Genomic DNA, 19,265 nt, shown 5'->3' with positions numbered 1-19,265 from the left:
TTGAGCTTACAGCCATCTGGTAGCCCAATCTTAAAGGATGTGGTAGTCGTCTGCTCATCACATCGTTCTACCTCCGCACACACCTCTAAGTACCTAGATACGTAGTCGTCCGCTCATGGTAAGTAAGGTACTAAGGGTCTTTGGTTCTCGACTTCTAGCAATAAAATGGTTAATGAATAGTTTGGCCATCTCATGCCACGATGAAATCGAGTTTGGAGGTAATTGGTGAAACCACCTCGTTGCTATCGTTCCCAAATAAGATGGGAAGACCTTAAACAAAATTGGCTCATCTCCTTCCCACAAGATCATTTTCCGCATAAACTGGTCCAAGTGGGCAACTGGATCAGTTCGGCCATTGAATTGTTCAAATGTCAGCATGACGAACCTTCTAGGGACCTCTCTTTTTCTGATCTCCCTTGTAAAAGGGGAAGTTGTCATTTCATCGAGATCCTTCATTACTCTCTGCTGGGCACCATAGATGAGGTCGGCCTTCATCGCATCTGGCTCGTCACTGTACTTGATTGGCCTTTCATCCCGGTGCTTGATCTCATGGGGTCTACTGTCAGCATGATGAGAGTGTTGGGGTGGTGAGTGCCCTCACCTAGAACGGGTTATCTCTTCTCTCAGGCGCTCGCTCGTCTGCTTCTCGAGGTGACGTCAGTGAGCCCTTGTCTGAAGGATTCTAAATACTCAGTGGTGCGACGGATTTCTGCCTCAACTTGGTCCTCACTTGGAAGCGTTCCCTTTGCGACCTGATTGACTTGAACCGGGTCAACACCAAGATTCTGGTGGGCATCATCTCTAGGCTCCTCATGGCTATTTCATGACTGGGACCCTGTCACCTAACTCAGATCGTACGGTCGCCATATTGCTTTCGGTCTCCATGGAAAACAAATCGTCTCCCATTGTGGTAGCCAAAATGTAGTGAATAAAATCTGATCACCACGTTCAACGAATGCTCCTTCGTGATATGGTCGCCTGAGTCCTGAAAACAAAGATTGTCAGTGGGCCCGATGGTCGTTGTTTGACCTTAGGCACTCCGACGCTCAAGTTAGCTTCCAAGATAATCCAGCTAATATAATCACAATTAGAGCTTAAGGAACCAATACGTAACAATTTACCTTCTTTTATAGTGGAAGAGATTCACTTTGTGTATAACTCTATCAGAGTAATTTTAGGAATTTCCTCCAATCAATAAGTTGTTTAACTTAATTGAAAAACAATTTCCTGATATTACAAACCTGTTAATAATAACCTGATTTACCATCGAGAAAAATTAATAGAATTATGCCACGTGTCATGTCAGAATATTCCTCACACTAATATTTCATCGGGAAGGATTAGATGCTTGAGCTTTTTTTACTTATTGTTTTCTCAAATCTTGCTTTATTTTGGATACAAAACTTCTTATGTTACTGAGTCATTCGACCCTTTTTACTTTTCTTGCATCATATTTGTTATTCATTGCCTTTAGCTTTACTTATTAGTTGTTTGTATTCCATTCACCCAAACTACATTAGCTTCCTTGTGAATTCGACTCCGAACTTTCGAATTTATTCTTTGCTGACTACCTTGCACTTGAGGTGGGTCCACACACTATTTGGTGTCGATCATTTCTACCTGCTACCTATAATACAAAAAGCTTCTTTGTTATACCTGATAGGAATAGTACGCTAAAGGGCATTATTTTATGTAATATTCAAACTCGATTTATTTATTTGAATAAAATATATTTAGCATTTAATATGAGAAAAAACATATTGACATCAGTGTCTTTTATTCTATATGTTATATGAATTGGTGTGTAGAGTATAAGCTTGCACATTCATAAGTTCCTATTGAATATAAGTAAGCGATCATAGCTAAGACGGAATTGGACAAACCGTCGGCTTGGCTGTGGTATAGTATTTCAGTATACCTATCTTGGTTACGAAAGGCGGCAAAGCTTGAGCTTACTACCAGTACACTCGAAGTGTATTGATCAGGACTACGTGTGAGTCAATTTTCCCAGTCTGACTATATGGAAAATTATACACTCACACAGACGTTATAGAATTGTTCATATTATTAATTTATTAAAGATTATTAGTACATGCGCATTTAATGTACGGGACTTTGATTTATAAAGGGTGAGGTCTTTTTGTATAGGCCAACAAACACCAAGTGAGTTGGGTCACCACATTAAATGTACGATGGAAAATACCCTCTTGAGAATGTTTATAGGATTTGAGATTGTGTCAAAACCCTACAAGTGGATTTTAATTAATCCGACACATTCAAATAAGTTAAGCAGTAAGCTCAAGGAAATATTTAAAGATGTCAAATTAAATATTATATGTTAGTGGTATATTTAATTGACGGGCATCTATAACTTAACGCGAGAAATTTTATGAACAAGTATAACGAAAGGCTAAGATTTAATTTGAGATAAAAAGGGGAGTGCAATTATAATATTTTAGTGAAATATATTATAATTTATGAATTATAATTATGTCTATGGGTGGGCTCATAATTAAATTCATAGGAAGCACAAGTTTTATTTTTCCTAGTTGGTCCCCACTGTAGCCCAGAAGCCCAATGCTAGAAGATACAGAATGACTAAAATGGACCGGAATTAGGAGAGGGAGAGGGATAGGCACCAGCCCACCTAGGGAGAAAACCCTAGGTGTGGCCGAACCCTATAAATACACACATAGTGTGTGTTTTGTTTTACAAGTTTTGAGACACCAGTTGACCTCTCTACTCTCTAATAGTTTCCACTAGTTTTGGTTTGTGTTCTTTAGGTTCTTGGAGAAAAGAGACCACCCTCTCAATCCAAGTTTGGGAATTGGTGCATACGGTGGAAGATCCACTGGTTTGAGCTTAGTATCAAACTCGCTGACTCCATCCTTCGTTCCTGATTATTAGAGATCAAATAAGAGAGATCTCAAGGTAAATAATCTATTTGCAATTAATTGATATATGGTTTATGCTGTGGTGATTAGTATTTGATAAGAAATTTTTGAAATTTGTCTAGCTATCATTTATGTCTATGAGGTCCTTATACGCTTACTCGAGTTGCATGTTTCCAACAATACCTTCTTAGGGATTGGGATGAAACTTGTTTGTTGTGGTTCATTTTGATGTCTTGTGTAGGATAGACGGTTTGGGTTCAATTTTAATTATAGTCAATTCGTAAAATCTGGTGTATTTAGCTAAGCATAACAGGTGTTTGTGAAAATGCCTCAATGGAATGATCTCATAAATATTAGGGGAATTATGAGTAAACAAGTGACTTCCATTGATCATCAAGCATACATGCACTTTTCAGTTTTTCACTCTTGATTATTTTTTATGCTAATGAAAATGGTACTCAGCCCTGAAAACCAGCAATTTCAATTCCTTTACTTGGGAAGTACACAGGTGCATCATATTTGCTGAAGAGTTTATAGGATGATATGAGAGACAGCACTGCATAGAAGGCTACCACAACAAACGTTATGACCACCGATGCTGTTGCCTTGTTGCAGTATGCACCAAACGACCCACAAGCTGCACTCCATGTGATGGCTGCATCTCCTTTGTATGCCAGGTATAACACCTCCGTCGACACAGATACCGCCCCCAGAATTAGGTATGTCAACAACTACAATGTATCCATGAAAATTTCATTAGCCAAGGTGTGATTCAAACAAGACATGAGAATGCTTGATATCCTATTTCTGTTTCCATCTCCAAATCCGCAAAACAAACGATCTCGTTGGTCATAAGCCAAAAGAGGTCCATACCATAGAGTACTAGTTTTTTTTTTTTTTTTTTTCCAAGTTGTTATGGAGGAATATTGTATTTAACTACAAGCATATATAATTATGAGATATTACAACAATGAATGGAGATTGATTTTTCATTGATTGTGATAGTCTGTTTAAGGCATATATATGTGTGAAAAAACAGAACGTAAATCACTATAATCACTACATTCAAGGCATACAATTAAGTAAATAATGAATCTCTACACTTCTTAGCCTAGAATTAAGTTCAATAAAATAAGAATTAAAACTAAATTGAACTATTTTTTTTATGCACTATTTTATCAAGCATTTTTTTTTTAACAAAATTAGGGAGTTACAAGATGAAATTAACACACCTTTGTGTTAATTTTATCTTTTGCAGAGGTGTTTGTGCAACAAAGTCAAACTTTAGGGCTTAAACAACAAACCTGATCAAGGATAAAGAAAGTCCAGGCTCGAGACATTGTGGACGGGCGAGGCATGGCAGCAATTGCTGCAGAAAGTAGTGAATATCCAGCACAAATGCCATTGGCATGCACCAAGTACCTGTCCATATAATATAATTCGGCAACAAAATCTGGAGATTCAAACCAAAATAGACAAGATAGTATGAATTAAGTACCTGAAAGCACCAAGATCAGAGTAGGAGATTGATCCGAAGTCATTAGTCTGAGAGTTCTTGAGCATCACCACAAGAGCAGCTACGCATAAACCCATCGGCACCATACGAAGCAGAGTCTCTGTGGTTCTAAAGCAAGAGGAGGTACTACCCTCCTCAACATCAACATGGCCATTTCCTTTTTCTCTCTTCTCTGCCATAATCGATACAACAAGTCTGTCTTAGGAGATTTGTGCTTGTGTTGTGTGTGTGTGAGAGAGATGAAGTTGCTCCTAAAGAAGTATTACGTACAACTAGTTGTTTTTATTAATGGTGTATAGGTGAGGTGGTTGGGAAGGCAAATACATTCAATTCTCACACGTCCCCATGCCTATGGATATATTACATGCTCTATCTACCCTAATTGTATCAAATTGAAAGAGAGATGGGTTCATATCTCATTGGTTTATTGAGCATTTATGGGGACATTATGGTATGGTTGACCACATATGCTTAGAGAAATAATTTATATGAGAACTCGAAGTCTCGAACCTACTTTTCTTCCGGTTTATAAATTATACTCTCTCTGTCCCAATTCATCTATTATTATTTGAAAATCCAACTTCTTAAGGAGACATGATTTAATGAAATTCAACTACACAAAATAACCATGTTATTTCAAGTTCACCCTTATTTATATATGGTGACATTTTTTTTCTTGAAACAAGGGTAATTTTAGAATACAATAACGAAATTGTTATTTAATGAATAAAAGTGACATTAGTTTTGGGACGACCCAAAATAAAAAGGAGGACAATCAAGACCTACCACTCTCTCTTACACTATATAGGTGCTCGAACTACAATCGTTGAAAAGTTAAGTTGGGTCACTAACAACCTTGTAACGACCCATCCCAGAGAAGGGTATGTGGAATTATCAAAATTTTCCCAAACACACAAATTACATTCAAAATTGTCCAAAAATATTTATTTTAATTCAAAATAAATTCCAACATATCCTTACATATAATAAATAGGATAAAAACGTGTGGAAGTCCAAATCAACAAATCTTACTCTACCCATAAACCCACAATCGTATTCATGGGGAATCACGTCTCGGGAAGCTGGCGGCCATCTACGTACTTACCTAAAAAGGAAGAAAAAAATAGAGGTTGAGTTAAATAGTACAGTGGGGGTATAATACCCGATAAAGACCCGAATATCCATGAGGTGGATACTGAGAGAGAGCGCGCAAATCACAACGATATGAAAAAGGGTATAATTGATCTACAAATACATCAATCAACTTGAAATGATGCAAAGAAGGGCAGAGACAATATGAAAATCAATAATGTCACAATCACCATCCAATATTCATATATATAAGCATGCAAATATATATATGCAATCACACATCTCAACCCATGCGAGTAGCGCCAAAAATCATCCACAACCAATTGGTAGCACACATCAGTCCGATTCCTCATCAGAGGCTGTGGCACTCAAAACCATCCACAACTATCAAGGCAGACACGACAGTTCGGATTCCTCATCAGATGTTGTGGCACTCATACACTCCGTACTATCACATGGGTAATAGATGATGAAATAAATCTCAAACAGTGATGCCCCGTACTATCAATGGGCAACAGATAAGGGGATAAATCTCAAAAAGTGATCAAATACCTTGTACTATCAAATGGGTAAGATATAAGGGGATAAATCATAGTCAATGATCACATCTCACACACATCCATTCAACAACAACAAGGTTATCATATCCACACATACAACTCCCAATCACAATCCAGTCCATCCAAACATACAATCACCCATATATATATATCATGATATATGTATAGAGTGATTCAATGAATTACAATCAAGTAATAATCCAATGAAGTGAATTTAACGCGTATGGAACATAACACAAAATCAAAACTCACAACATCACAATCAATCACTAGACAAATCAATAAGATATTAAGGAATTCAATGAGCAAGAATATAACAAGGGGAATAATATCTTAGAATTTATACTAAATAGAAAAATCGGGTATTTAGAAGTTAAAAAGATCAAAACCCTGCCTTGATAGCAGTGTTAACAAAATACGCGTCTATGAATCCTCGATCTCCTAAAAATAAACCGATGTATAATGAGTTAATAAATAATCTAAAAATTTATAGCTAAAAATAATTTTCCCGACACTCTTAAGGATTTTTATTTTTCTTTTAATTTTTACCCTCTTATCCTAACCAATTGGGTCTTCCATTCTTAGTCAATGGACCAAAACTAACTTAAAATAAAATAGGCTAAATGTCCCACGATCACTTACCAAATCGAACTAACAAATTTCACTAGAAAAGCCAAACTTTCCATTAATACAAATCTTCCAAAACAAAGGGCTCAAAATCCAACAAATGGACCAATAGCAAGCCAAGGCCAAATCTATCAAAAACCCAAAGTTCCTTCTTGTCAACCATCCAAATGTCAAGACCTGTCTGGCTGTCTCTAAAGTTCAAAAGATGGAACAAAATTAATTCATGAGCCCAAAATCCAAATCAATATCCATGTGTCAAATGTAGTATACGCAGCAATTGCCAAGAATGATTAAACGTTATGATAAACATACATAAGATTGGTATACATAAATATAAATAATGACATGGCATGCCATATAAGCAAATGACTAGGAAATTTTAAATTTCAAAACTCAAAAATCAAACTTTACAAATCACTTTTATCTCTCCTCATATCTCACTTTTCTCTCTCCTCTATCTCTCCTCTCCTCTCTCTCACGAGATTCTCTCTTATTCTCTCATGGCCAATAACGGACCTCCGTCGTCCGGCCACCGATATGATTGCAACTGCCTCCAAAAGAAGCGTCTGGCCCCCGGGAGCAACGCCCAGTCACCACTTGCCGTCACCGATTGTTGATTTTGTCGGAAATCCACCATGAAGCCATGGGTATCCACCGAACAAAATTCACAGATCCGGCTGATTCCGATGTCAGTTTGGCAACCCGACACCACCAATGGACTCCCCTACGTGAGGAGCACTTAGCCCAGCCCTTCGTTGACCGAAACGGCCACCGGAATTGGAGACCCACGTCGAAGGTATGCTCCAGTGCGTTATTACACTATACATTTGGCAGTGTATTTAGCTTTTTCTGTTGATTGAACGTATTATGGATTACTTGTGAAGCTTGATAGTGGGTTATTGCACTGTCATAATGAAAAATGTACTTATGTTGTTTCATGGTTTGTTTCTTGCCTAGCTTACCAGATACTGTATTTTGAAAATAGTGTATTTAGCATTTAGTGTATTTAGAACATAGTGTATTTAGCATATAGTGTATGTTGCTGGACTGCTCCTCCTCATGGTGTCCTGGATTGGTGATTTCTTCGTTCCACAAAATATTTGATTACACTTTCATTTTAGTAATGCATTTGTTTTATAAAAAACCAAAATATTACATACACTATAAGTTCCCATAATGTAGTTGCAATGAATATATTAGTTTCCTTACTTGATGGGTTCGATTGGTTCACTGTCAGTGTGCATAATGTTTTTAACATATGTTCAATGTTGTCTTGTTTGGGTACATACTCTGTTCGCAAAATTTTTGTATGTATGAACAATGCTAGAACTACACTTCCATATTACCTAATGTATTTGTTGTGAGTAATTTTAAGTATGGACAAAGCTAGTAAAATTTGTAGTTATGAACATTGATAGAACTATACACTACCAATTAAATAATGTATTTGGCTTGAATGGTTCTGTTTACATACTTGATGGGTTTCAGCTGTTATAATGCATTGGTTTGTGTTTTGTGATATTTTATTCATGCTTAATGGAAATGTATTTAGATATATAGTGTGGTTCGATAGTGTGTGTTCTTTATATTGGTCAAATATTTGATTACACTACTACGCTGTGTAATGTTTTTGGTTTAATTATATCCGAGTAATTTTATCTTTCATTTGTTGTTTATAAAATATTACATTATATTTTTGACAATGTATTTGTTTGTCAGTTTATAATGCATTACGAATTTCCAATGTATTTAGCACCGTTGTTTATTACATAGTCATTTTCCTTGTTAAATAAATTGGTTTCACTTTTTTATGGCATTGAGTTATTACACTCTAGTATGATAGTGTAATAATGACAGAGTCATTTCATTTTGGTGTTGATATTATATGAGTTATTACATTATCAATCACTAAATTTATGTATTTATCAAACAAATGTATGTTTCAATATTGTTTTGTAGTAAAGAGATGGGTTATCAATCAAGAGGAGGTCAATAACGAAGGATGCGAATGGTGATTGCAAATATCTGATATTTACATGCGGGAGGTTGGATAACAAGGCGAGGCTTGTTGGTAGACTTTTCGTCAATGGGAAGTGGAAGATTACATTGTTTGAAGATATCCACAACCACAATCTAAGTCCTAGTCATTCTAGATTCTTCGTGTGTAACAGGGAAATAAACCCGAGTGTGAAAATGCAACTAGAGATTAATGATATTGCTGGAATTTGATCGAACAAGGGTTACAATTCATTTGTCATTGGTGCCGGTGGGCATGATAATTTTACAGTGTATTTGTTTCTCAGTTTTTAATGCATTACGAATTATCAGTGTATTTAACCAAGCTAATCATGGTAGTGACTTATTACATTATGTTTTGATAGTGTATTTGTTTCCCATTTTTGGCAAGTTTGATTGTTATCGTGCAGTACCTTATTACATTATGTTTTTGACAGTGTATTTGTTTTCCAGTATTTAATGCATTACGTATTAGCAATGTAATGTATTTTACTACTAATAGAGGAGAGAGAAGCGGGGAAAAAAGTGAGCATTTAGGGTTTTGTGTCAATATATCTATGTGGCATGCCTAGTTGGCATGCAACATAGATTATGTATATTATGTACCTGAAAAATTATTTATGTATGTTATTTTCCATGATTAAATTTCCTCTCAAAATAAAATCGAACAATAATCAATATAAATGTATACCGGGTCTACCCCTTTGGGTACATGGGTCACAACACGGGTCGGGCACTTCTAGTGATAGTTTCGGCCAACAAATGATTGGGTTATGTAAAGCTTGCCAAGGGAAGTCCAATGGAAGTGGTGGTGCACGGAGGAGATGACTGAGTGGGTGGATCAAGACCTGCACTGGTTTGTTGCTCAGTTGATGGATCAATAGCTGCACTATTTTTCGACTCAGTTGATTGATTAAAAGCTGCAATCTGATCAAGACCTGCCCTCTCTTGCTACGCAGTATCAACAACATCATCAGTAGTACTAGAAACAATTGCATTATCACCATCTGTGACAGATTGCAGCTAAAGAAGGCACTTGAAGAGGAATTGTTGTACCTGATGGAATTGAAGATCTGGGGAGAAGAGTGTGAGGGCAAGGGAGGGAACCAGTGAGGAGGTTGAAGGAGAGTGGTAGACTCGGGTTGTGAAGTATTGAGAAAGCCAGCCTGGAAAGGAAATTCACATTCATTACAGACCACATGATGAGAAATAAAAATTCTATCAGTTGAATTGTCACATTTGTATCCCTTGTGGGCATCACTATATCCTAGAAAGACACACTTCGTGGTATGAAATTGAAACTTTTGGGTTTGACAAGGTTGGAGGTAGGGAAAGCAAGCACACTCGAAGGCCTTGAGGGAGGAATAATCTGGTGATATGTGGAACAGTTTGGAAATGGGAGTATGGCCATCGAGGACAGTGGGGGGAGTCGATTGATGAGAAACACAGAGGTTTGAAAGGCATCAGCCCAATATTTGAGAGGCATATGTACCTGAGCCAAGAGTGATGTGAATAAAGTATGGAAGTTATGAGATGGGCTAAAAGGAAATAAAGAAACATGATATTGAAAGGAAATATGAGAATCACTCTCAAGAGCAATGGAATCACTCCAAAGGAATCTCTCCCAATTCATCCGATATTATTGGCTGATTCAAGGGATTTGATTGATCCAGCTTGGTTGTAATCCATCAATGCATTGACCTTGTTGATTGTTTCCAAAATAGTCAAGATATCTTTGTAACCAAACGATACTGCGGATTAATTGCCTTGTTGTCCATCCAACCTATATCATTTGCACCAAAGAGGGTAAGACCAGTTTCTACTATGTGTCTATGTTGATAGGAATAGCATGCTAAAGGCCATTATTTTATGTAATATTCAAACTCGATTCATGGTATATGAATTGGTGTGTAGATTTAAGCTTGCACACGGAAGATCAATTCATAAGTTCCTATCGAATATAAGTAAGCGATCACAACTAAGACGGAATTGGACAAATCGTCGGCTTGGCTGTGGTATAGTATTTCAGTATACCTATCTTGGTTACAGAGAGAGACAAAGCTTGAACTTACTATACCAGTACACTTGGAGTGTATTGATCAGGACTATGTGTGAGTCAATTTTCCCAGTCTGACTATATGGAAAATTGTACACTCACACAAACGTTATAGAATTGTTCATATTCTTAATTTATTAAAGATTATTAGTACATGTGCATTTAATGTACGAGACTTTGATTTACTAAAGGGCGAGGTCTTTTTGTATAGGTCAACAAACATCAAGTAAGCTGGGTCACCGCATTAAATGTACGATGGAAAATAATCTATTAATAAACTTCACGTCCAATTATGGATTGATGAAACCCTCTTGAGAATGCTTATAGGATTTGAGATTGAGTCAAAACCCTAGAGGTGGATTTTAATTCATCCGACACATTCAAATAAGTTAAGTTGTAAGCCCAAGGAAATATTTAAAGATGTCAATTAAATATTATATGTTAGTGGCATATTTAATTGACGGGTATCTGTAACTTAACATGAGGAATTTTATGAACAAGTACAACGAGAGGCTCATATTTAATTTGAGATAAAACGGGGAGTGTAATTATAATATTTTAGAGGAATATATTATAATTTATGAATTATAATTATGTCCAAGGGTTTGGGTTGATAATTAAATTCATAGGAAGCCCATGTTTTATTTTTCCTAGTTGGTCCCCATTATTGCCCAGAAGCCCAATACTAGAAGATACAGGAAAACCAAAACAATTCGGAATTAGGAGAGGTAGAGGCTTAAGGGCCGGCCCACCTAGGGAGAAAACCCTAGGTATGGCCGACCCTATAAATACACACATATTGTGTGTTTTGTTGACACAAGTTTTGAGAAACCGGATGGCCTCTCTACTCTCTAATCGTTTTCACTAGTTTTGGTTTGTGTTCTTCAGGTTCTTGGAGAAAAGAGACCACCCTCTCAATCCAAGTTTGGGAATTGGTGCATATGGTGGAAGATCCATAGGTTTGAGCTTAGTATCAAACTCGTTGACTCCATCCTTCGTTCCTGATTATTAGAGATTAAATCAGAGAGATCTTAAGTTATATAATCTACTTTCAATTAATTAATATATGGTTTATGTTATGGTGATTAGTATTTGATAAGAAATTTTTGAAACTTCTCTAGCTATCGCTTATGTTTATGAGGTCCTTATACGCTTCCGCGAGTTGCATGTTTTCAACAATTGGTATCGGAGCCGGTCATAGATATGTAATCGATACTAAACAAAATCAAAAATTTATCAAATTTAATTTGTTAGCATAATCTATATTTTTCTGTGTTATTGCTAACTTGTTTTTGCAGGCTGAAATTCTGGCTATCATGGTCTAGTTTTTTTTTTTTATTTCTAATTTTAGAATTGTTGACTCCAAATGATGGAGTAGGAATTTTTGTAAATCGAATTTTTAGATTGAAAACTTTGGTTTGAAGGAGGCTAGGATTTTTTTTTTTTGTAAAAACAGATGAAGAAACGAAGAGACGAAGGACGCCGACAGCCTTGCTGCTGCTGCCAACACAGGCAGCTGCTGTAGCGCATCTGGCAACCGGCGGTCACCGCCGGAGGCTGTAGGACATATGTGGGTGGCAGGGGGCAGATCGGTCAGTGGGTAAGGGGTAGTTCGGGCAGTTCGGGCAGCAGTGTTTTGAGCAGTTTCCAAATAGGGATTCCTAATCGAGTAGAGATTCGGGCTTGATTGAAGACCGTGATAGCTAGGACTCTTGATTGATTTGGTTTCCTATTTTAACTATGTCTCCTATTTTAATTGCATGTACGATTGTAATTAAATGTCATGCTAGATTAGGATTCCTATTTATTTATGGATGTTATCTAGACATGGAAATTAAAATATTAATCACCCGAAAATAAAATATTAAGTGGGAGAAAGGTTACACATCACCCTACGGTCTCCATCATTGATTCAAAGAAAAATATGTAATAATAAAATAAAAAAAGTTGAGATATTAAATGTGACTACGGTATTATTTTGGGAAAATCCGTTTTTAACTTAAGATTCTTTTCGGAACCAAAGTGTGCAATTCTGACCCATGCATTTAAGTATTATAATTTATGATTAACAATGCAATGTCTAGAAAGTTCTGTTGAGGATTAAGGTTACTTAACTGAGCACTGTTTTTCGGAAAGCCTCCTCTTTCTTAGGAACGACCTGGTTGCTAGATTTGCTAATCGTTAAATTGAAAACCTATGGTGCTGCGATAACGGTTTCACTTCATGGAGAAAATCCGTAAGGAATCTCAGTTTTGGGCGGTGATACCAAAATGTGTAAATTTCGGTCAGTGCAGTTTTTAAGATATCTCAATTCCAGGAGTTTTGGAATTACATAAATATTTTTTAAGTTTGGATTATTGGTAAGAAAATTTAATAGAGATGTAATTGAAAATATGTGTAGGCTTAAACCTTCCTCCCTATCGGAAATTTTCGATTACAGATATCTCAGATTATTAGTTTTCTTGATAGTCATAATGGGTAGTCATTTATTATGAAATTATTTCCCCATCGGAATAAATTTTATGAAGATGGTAAGATTATGATCAAGTGATGGTTATACACTTAACTATAAATTATGGAAATATTTCCCATCGAAATCAATACCATTATTTATTGAACCAAAGCAAGTTAACTAATTAAATTTACATTTGACACTGCGTGTTGTCTAGACAATGAAATTTAATGTGAACTAAATTACATGGAATTTATTCTCCCATCGAGATAGGAAATTTCATACTGAAGTGTTTTGATTGTTAACGAATTATATGATTGATTATGGGTGCTGATGTGCCAAATATATACATACATTTGCACATCCTTTACACATAAGTTCATCCCATTTTGAGTTGATTAAGAGTTGATATTGCCTAAGAAAACTATATTTGCATATTGTAGGTGCCAAGGCAAAAAAGGGAGGAAAAGAGTGCAAAATGAAGATTTGGACTCCAGAATTGATTTCCGATCGATCGGAGCCATTCCCGATCGATCGGACCTGCCAAAACACTAAAAAAACTCGTGGAGGCAGATTGTAATTCCGATCAATCGGAACAGTTTCCGATCGATCGGAGGTACTATTCACAGCACGCGCAGTTTCGTGAAAAAGTTCCGAATTCACTTGTTTTTGAGCCAAAACGGCCCCAACTTGTTTTGAAAACGACATAAGAGTTTGGGGAAGTATAAAAGGGCATAAAATAGGGTTTTGGGGGAGTTCTTGGAGGATTTTTCATTCTACACCATTGGAGAGCTTGGAGCCACCGTTGGGGCTTGGAGAAGAAGAGGGTCTACAAAGGGGTTTTCTCTCTCCTTTTCTATCCTAGTTTCTATGGTTGATTTCCTTTGTTTAATGATGTATTTTGCTTCCATGAGTGGCTAGATTTCTTACTAGGGACTTAATGAAACCAAACCTTGAAGATTCAATAAACTTGGTTTCCTTATTTCTTGATTTCTCTCTCTCTCTTGATTGTCTATGGGTGTGATTAATGCTTTTGAATGTTTGGCCATCATTCAATTGATTTGTTGCCTAGATTGAGACCGGAAGGAGATATCTAGGGTTTTCCTCAAGCCATAGATGACATAGGGTGCATGAACCATAGGAATATAGGTTTGTGACTTATGCAAGCACTAAATGATTTCCATAGTTCTTAATGGGTTTTTGATATATAATCCGATTGTTAGGAATAACAAGGATTTATGTTGAAAATACGTTTGATGGATCTAGGAATAGAACATTGAATAGGTTGGGAAATCGATTGTCATTATAGAGAGAGGAATTAGGGATTAAGGGACTAAGGGAATTGAATTGGATAGGTGAGGTGACGTTAAGTACCCTAGTGCTTTCCATCCTTGATTTCACACTTGTGTTTGGTTTGTCTTTGTTCTTTTGCTTTAGTTTAGTTTAAAAACAAAATCAATCTTGAATCCGTTTCCCCAATTTTCATAGTTGTTAATAGTTTGACATTGATCTTGATTGCCAACACATCTCTAGTGGAAATGATAATTTACTCATCTCTTTATTACTTGTGCGATTTGTGCGCTTGCAATTAAATCCATATCAAGTTTTTGGCGCCGTTGTCGGGGATTGAGGCAATTGTTTTTTGTGTCAAATTAGGTTTTCAATTGTGTTAATTGGTTTTTATTTTTCTGCAGAAATTCTTTCTCTTGTATGAGCTTGGGAAGACGTTCTATTAATCCGGAATTAATTGCTATTGATGTGGAGATTGAAAGGACTCTTCACAATCTTAGACGAGAGCTTATTAATAATCAAATGGAAGGCATGGGAGACAATCAAGGAAGGGGGAATGTTGGTGATCTTGGTGGAGCTTTAATTGTGAATGATGGTAATGGTAATGGTAATGGTGGAGGTGCTAATGGAAGAAATGGTGATGAAGTGGTTGAAAACCCTCCTAGGCAATTTGATCCTCGCTCTCTTGAGGATTGTGCTAAGCCTACTTGGGATACAAATCCTTCAAGCATCCGCTATCCTCCTATCAATGCTACTAATTTTGAGATCAAGCCGGCTATCATCAACATTATCTCTAATTCGGTGGTTTTCTATGGTCTTCCTAATGAAGAGCCCAATGTCCATCTTCGCTCTTTCTTGCATGTGTGCACTACTTTTGCAATTAACGGAGCTTCTAAGGATGCTATCTTGTTGAGGTTATTCCCATTTTCTTTGAGGGACAAGGCTAAGGGATGGTTGATGTCCTTGCCTCCCAATTTTATCCCCACTTGGGATGAGATGGCGGAGCAATTCTTGACGAAATTCTTTCCTCCGGGCAAGGCGGTGCAAATTAGGGCGGATATAATGTCCTTTGCCCAAAAGGATATTGAATCATTTTATGAGGCTTGGGAGCGCTTTAAAGGAATTATTCAAAGTTGCCCAAATCATGGTCTTCCGGAATGGGTGGTATACCAAGCTTTCTATAATGGGTTGTGCATGCATACTAAGGAGACTATTGATGTGGCTGCGGGAGGTTCTTTTATGACCAAAAATCAAGAGGAGGCTCGGGAATTACTTGATAAAGTGGCCAAGACCACTAACTCTTGGTCCTCGGTGAGGGGGAATCCAAAGCAAGGGGGAAGTTGTAGAGATGATGAAGGTATGTCTACCTTGGCTTTTATGGCAAAGAAGATTGAGGCATTGACCCTAAATCAAGCTCAAGGGGTACATGCTATGCAAAACACACCTTCTCATATGTCTTGTGCTTATTGTTGTGGACGTCATCCGACGGGGGAGTGCCTTATTGCTTCTTCCTCTAACTCTAATGAGCAAGTGAATGTCATTGGTGGAGGCAACTTCAATCAACCCCGCAATGATCCTTATTCCAACTTCTACAATCCGAGATTTAGGAATCACCCCAACTTCTCTTAGAGCAATACTCAAAATGTGCAAAATGCTCAACATCTAATGCAGCCCCAAAAGAAGAAGAGAGATATTGATGAGATGTTCTCAAAGCTTGCCGGAGGCTTAGATACACTTGCAATTCATACCTCCCAATTTATGACAAGAACAGAGCAATACATGAGCAAAACCGATGCCACTCTACAAGCTCAAGCAACTTTGATGCAAAACTATGGAACTTCCATCCGGAATCTTGAGGTACAAATGGGGCAAATAGCTAACAATTTGTCATTTAGAGAAAGAAGTACCTTGCCAAGCCAACCGGAATTGAATCCAAAAGGGAAGGACAAAGAGCAATGCATGGCAATCACTCTCTGGACTGGTAAGGTGGTTAAAAATGCTTCTGATCTAGATGCCAAAAAGGCGAAAATTTTGTTGGAGGAGGAGAAGTGCAGAAAAGGAGCTGAAAAGTGTCCAGGGGCTATTTCCGATCGATCGGAGGGGGTTCCCGATCGATCGGGCCTCTTTGATGAAACTTCATCCGAGGCTAATTCCGATCGATCGGAGCCCCAACCGATTGATCGGCCTGTTCTAGCTCATGTGAAAGTGAAAGATGTGCAGCCACGATATACAATTGAGCCCGATTGGGCCGATAGTTCTCTCCCTGCACCTCCAATCAAACCTTATGTGCCTCCAATTCCATTTCCTCAAAGGTTGAAGAGCATTAAGAAGAATGATGATCAGTTTTCTAAATTTTTGGAGGTATTCAAGAAGATTCAAGTGAACATCCCCTTTGCCGAAGCTTTAGAGCAAATTCCTTGCTATGCCAAATTCATGAAGGAGGTTTTATCCAAGAAGCGGAGATTGAAGGAGCATGAAAAGATACAATTGACCGAAGAGTGTAGTTCCATTGTGCAACGGAAGCTCCCAACTAAGCAAGATGATCCGGGAAGTTTTACAATCCCGTGCACTATAGGTAACACCTTGATTGAGAGATCTTTGTGTGATCTTGGTGCTAGCATAAATTTGATGCCATTGTCGGTTGCTAAGAAAATTGGAGTGAAAGAAATTAGTCCAACCACGGTGTCTTTGCAAATGGCGGATAGATCTATCAAGTATCCTATTGGCATGGTGGAGGATGTTTTAGTGAAGGCGGGTGATCTTATGCTCCCGGTGGATTTTCTTATCTTGGATATGGAGGCCAATTTCACTACTCCCATAATCTTGTGAAGGCTATTCTTGAGCACCAGGAAAGCTTTGATAGATGTTGAAAAAGGGAAGCTTACTTTGGGAGGTGCGGGAGGTGATCAAATCACTTTTAAAGTGTTTTGCAATAGAAGGCAATAGGAGGTTTCTCAACAATGCCTCCAAATGGAGCATATTGACATGGTTATCCCCGACACTCTTAAAAAGGAAACTCCATATATTCCGGTGGAAGTTTTCCTAGGCCAAGACTCCAAAGTGAAGCATGAAATTCCCAAGGCAGCCACCCAAGCTGAAAATGATGTATCAAAGTCTCAAGTTGAAGATCCCAAGGAGAAGAAAAAGAAGAGCAAGAAAAAGAAGAAGAGGAAGACCAAGAAAATGAAGAAAAATGCCTATCCTAAGGAAATGGTGGTGATGAAAGCTTATGCTCCTTGCATGGCACATAAGCAATCAAATGTCAATCCTAAGAAGCCATCAAGGGGAGTATACACCACAACCCTCAAGGATCCCGGTTGAATTCACAAAGGGAAGTCGGGCTGAAGACTTTAAACCAAGCGCTTTTGGGAGGCAACCCAGGTTTTATTGTTCTATATCTATCTTTTTATTTCTATTTTCACCTATTCCATGCATTGAGGACATTGCATATTTTAAGTGTGGGGGTGGGAATTTAGATGTCTCGTTTTCGTTAAAAAAAAAAAGTTTAACTTCAAATGCCTTGTGCCATGTCACTCTTGAGTGTATTTGGATGAATTTTGTGATCTTTGAAGCATGGATGGATCTTGCTATGGACATTCTTTCCAATTGAGTTGTTCCTATCTTGAAAATTGTTTTGTCCATTGTGCCTTTGTGAATATGGAACACTTGATTGTGGGGTATGAAATATGACTTGACTTTGGCATTTGTGGTTGTTTGAGATCAATTTGATTCTAAGTAGCACTACTTGAGCAATGAAAAAGAGAAAAAATATATAGAAAAGAAAAAAAAATAGAAAAGAGAAGAAAAAATTGTGTTTATAAATAAATGGTTTCTTTCATAAGTTTTCTGCTGAGTAACCGGGCCTCTTACCTAGCAAGCGATGAGTTTCGCATAAAAAGGTAGGAAATGAATGTTAGAGTACCTTGGTGACTAGTTTAACCTCGTAGCCTTTTTGACTTGGGTAATTAGATCCGTTGGGGTGTCTTAACACGTAGTGCCTTAAGCCGACTGGATTGGGAGTCATTGGTCGAAAGCTCGTTACATGAGTCATTTAGAAAGCTTAAGGAGGTTGAACATTGCACAAGTCACCTTTGAGAAGAAAAAGAAAGAAAAAAAATGTGAATAAGAATGAAGTTTGAATAAATGCTCATTGTATTTGTTTTTTGATTCTTATTGTTCTTGGAAGACTTCATAGCCATTGTTTATGTCACTTTGAAGCCAAATATCAAGTGAAATCCATTATGTGCATCATTTCTTGAATTTATAAGCAAAGTGGATGAGATAAGATTCTTGAAGGAATGCTTTTATTGGTTTGAATTCCCTAATGTTTGGTTTGTTAGTGTGGATAGGGTTGCAATTGTGAATCCGTTTTATACTCTTGTTGATGACATGAATTTTGGCATTGAAGTTGTTTAATGTTTGTGGGTATCATTCTGGTAAACCCTCAGGAGACACAACTCCTCCAACTAGAGGCACCTAGGGGTTTAAAGGCTTGTGGCACATGCTAAGTGTCATCGTGAGCCCTACGAAAGTGGCATAGATTAGTTGCTTATTTAGAGTAGGTCTTAGTTGTTTTATTTTTCATTTGAGCTTAACGGAAAATACTCTTTCCCTCCTTTATTCATTCTCAATTTGCTCGAAGACGAGCAAAGGTTAAGTGTGGGGGTGTTTGATGTGCCAAATATATACATACATTTGCACATCCTTTACACATAAGTTCATCCCATTTTGAGTTGATTAAGAGTTGATATTGCCTAAGAAA

The 19,265-nt window shown here is 37.4% G+C and overlaps 1 protein-coding gene and 1 non-coding gene across 2 annotated transcripts; both read right to left on the bottom strand.

Annotated features, from left to right (window-relative positions):
• Positions 1–3,220: 3,220 nt before the first annotated feature.
• Positions 3,221–4,606, bottom strand: LOC119986225 (CASP-like protein 2A1). The gene is made up of 3 exons (XM_038830793.1): positions 4,393–4,606; positions 4,199–4,316; positions 3,221–3,625 (listed from the first exon to the last, which is right to left on the bottom strand). The coding sequence occupies exons 1-3, from the start codon at positions 4,587–4,589 to the stop codon at positions 3,353–3,355; spliced, it is 588 nt and encodes a 195-aa protein (XP_038686721.1). The 5' UTR covers positions 4,590–4,606; the 3' UTR covers positions 3,221–3,352.
• A 10,942-nt stretch (positions 4,607–15,548) lies between these two features.
• On the bottom strand, positions 15,549–15,654 carry LOC119986348. Its single transcript, XR_005465239.1, has one exon. It is a non-coding gene; the product is annotated as a small nucleolar RNA R71 (small nucleolar RNA).
• Between the last annotated feature and the right edge of the window lie 3,611 nt (positions 15,655–19,265).

Source organism: Tripterygium wilfordii, chromosome 19 (genome assembly GCF_013401445.1).
Source record: "Tripterygium wilfordii isolate XIE 37 chromosome 19, ASM1340144v1, whole genome shotgun sequence".
Taxonomy (NCBI): Eukaryota; Viridiplantae; Streptophyta; class Magnoliopsida; order Celastrales; family Celastraceae; genus Tripterygium; species Tripterygium wilfordii.
The sequence above is the reverse complement of the archived record's forward strand: the minus strand, read 5'-3'. Positions and strand labels throughout refer to the sequence as shown.